At 52.8% G+C, this 1,110-nt stretch overlaps 1 protein-coding gene across 1 annotated transcript in view; it reads left to right on the forward strand.

Moving 5' to 3' along the window:
* Positions 1-19: 19 nt before the first annotated feature.
* Positions 20-1,110, forward strand: part of LOC101856656 — a 20,510-nt gene continuing 19,419 nt past the window's right edge. The window contains exon 1 of the mRNA XM_013082431.2: positions 20-905. Within this exon, the coding sequence (XP_012937885.1) occupies positions 315-905 (591 nt within the window). The 5' untranslated portion in view covers positions 20-314. The remainder of the gene's footprint in view (positions 906-1,110) is intronic.

The following is a 1,110-nucleotide window of genomic DNA, read 5'->3' on the forward strand; positions in this document are numbered from 1 at the left end:
ACAGACAGACAGACAGACAGACAGACAGACAGACAGACAGACAGACAGACAGACAGACAGACAGACAGACAGAAAAAAGGAAGCATCTATCAAAGACACCCTCCAACAACTCGCTCTAAGTTTTTTACTCTTCCCATCTCGAGCTTGACACACCTCGCCTGTCCACTTGGCCGGCAAACAAATCGCAAGATCTTGATGGCCACGTATAAACCCGCACATGAAAACAAACGGTCAGCGGTAATGGAATCTGCGGTTTGAACCTCTTTCTTTCACCCCTGATCAACTCCAGCGCTGCCTCCGCCACAACCACCAAGATGGCTGACAGACATCTTGGACCAACGTCTACCTTCATCTTCCAACTCACAACTACCACCACCATCACCACCACCGCCGCCATCTCAACCACCAACGACATCAGCAACATCATCACCAACGACAACAACAGTATCATCAGCAACAGTATCATCAACAACAGTATCAACAACAGCATCAGCAACAACAACAGCAGCGTCAGCAACATCATCACCACAGGCGGGCGCACCACCACCGAAATCATCATCTGGTCCTTCCTCTTGCTCATGATCACAATGGCGTCGTTGCTAGGCAACGGGCTGGTCATCGCCTGCGTCCGGATCCACCACCGGCTCCGGGAAGAGCAGAGCAACATGTTCATCGTGAACCTCAGCGTGACCGACATGCTCAGCGCCGTACTCATCATGCTCAGCTCTCTGCACGCGCTAGCCGGGGACCGCTGGATGCTGGGCCCCGTGTGGTGTGACGTGGTGTGCGCGGCCAACTACACGCTCATCATCGTCAGCATGCTCACCCTGTGCTTCATAGCGCTGGACAGGTACATGGCCGTGCTGCACGCGCTGCATTACCACAGGGTCATCACGCCGAACAAGGTAAGTGAATTTTGACAGATGAAGGGTGGAGGGTGGGGGAAGGTTATCACGAACAACAAGGTAAATAATATAGAGTAGGGATGGTGGGGGGTACATAGTGGCACTACACTCACTGCATTACCACAGGGTCATCACGCCCAACAGACAGACAGACAGACAGACAGACAGACAGACAGACAGACAGACAGACAGACAGACAGACAGA

Source organism: Aplysia californica, unplaced genomic scaffold, assembly GCF_000002075.1.
Source record: "Aplysia californica isolate F4 #8 unplaced genomic scaffold, AplCal3.0 scaffold00174, whole genome shotgun sequence".
Taxonomy (NCBI): Eukaryota; Metazoa; Mollusca; class Gastropoda; order Aplysiida; family Aplysiidae; genus Aplysia; species Aplysia californica.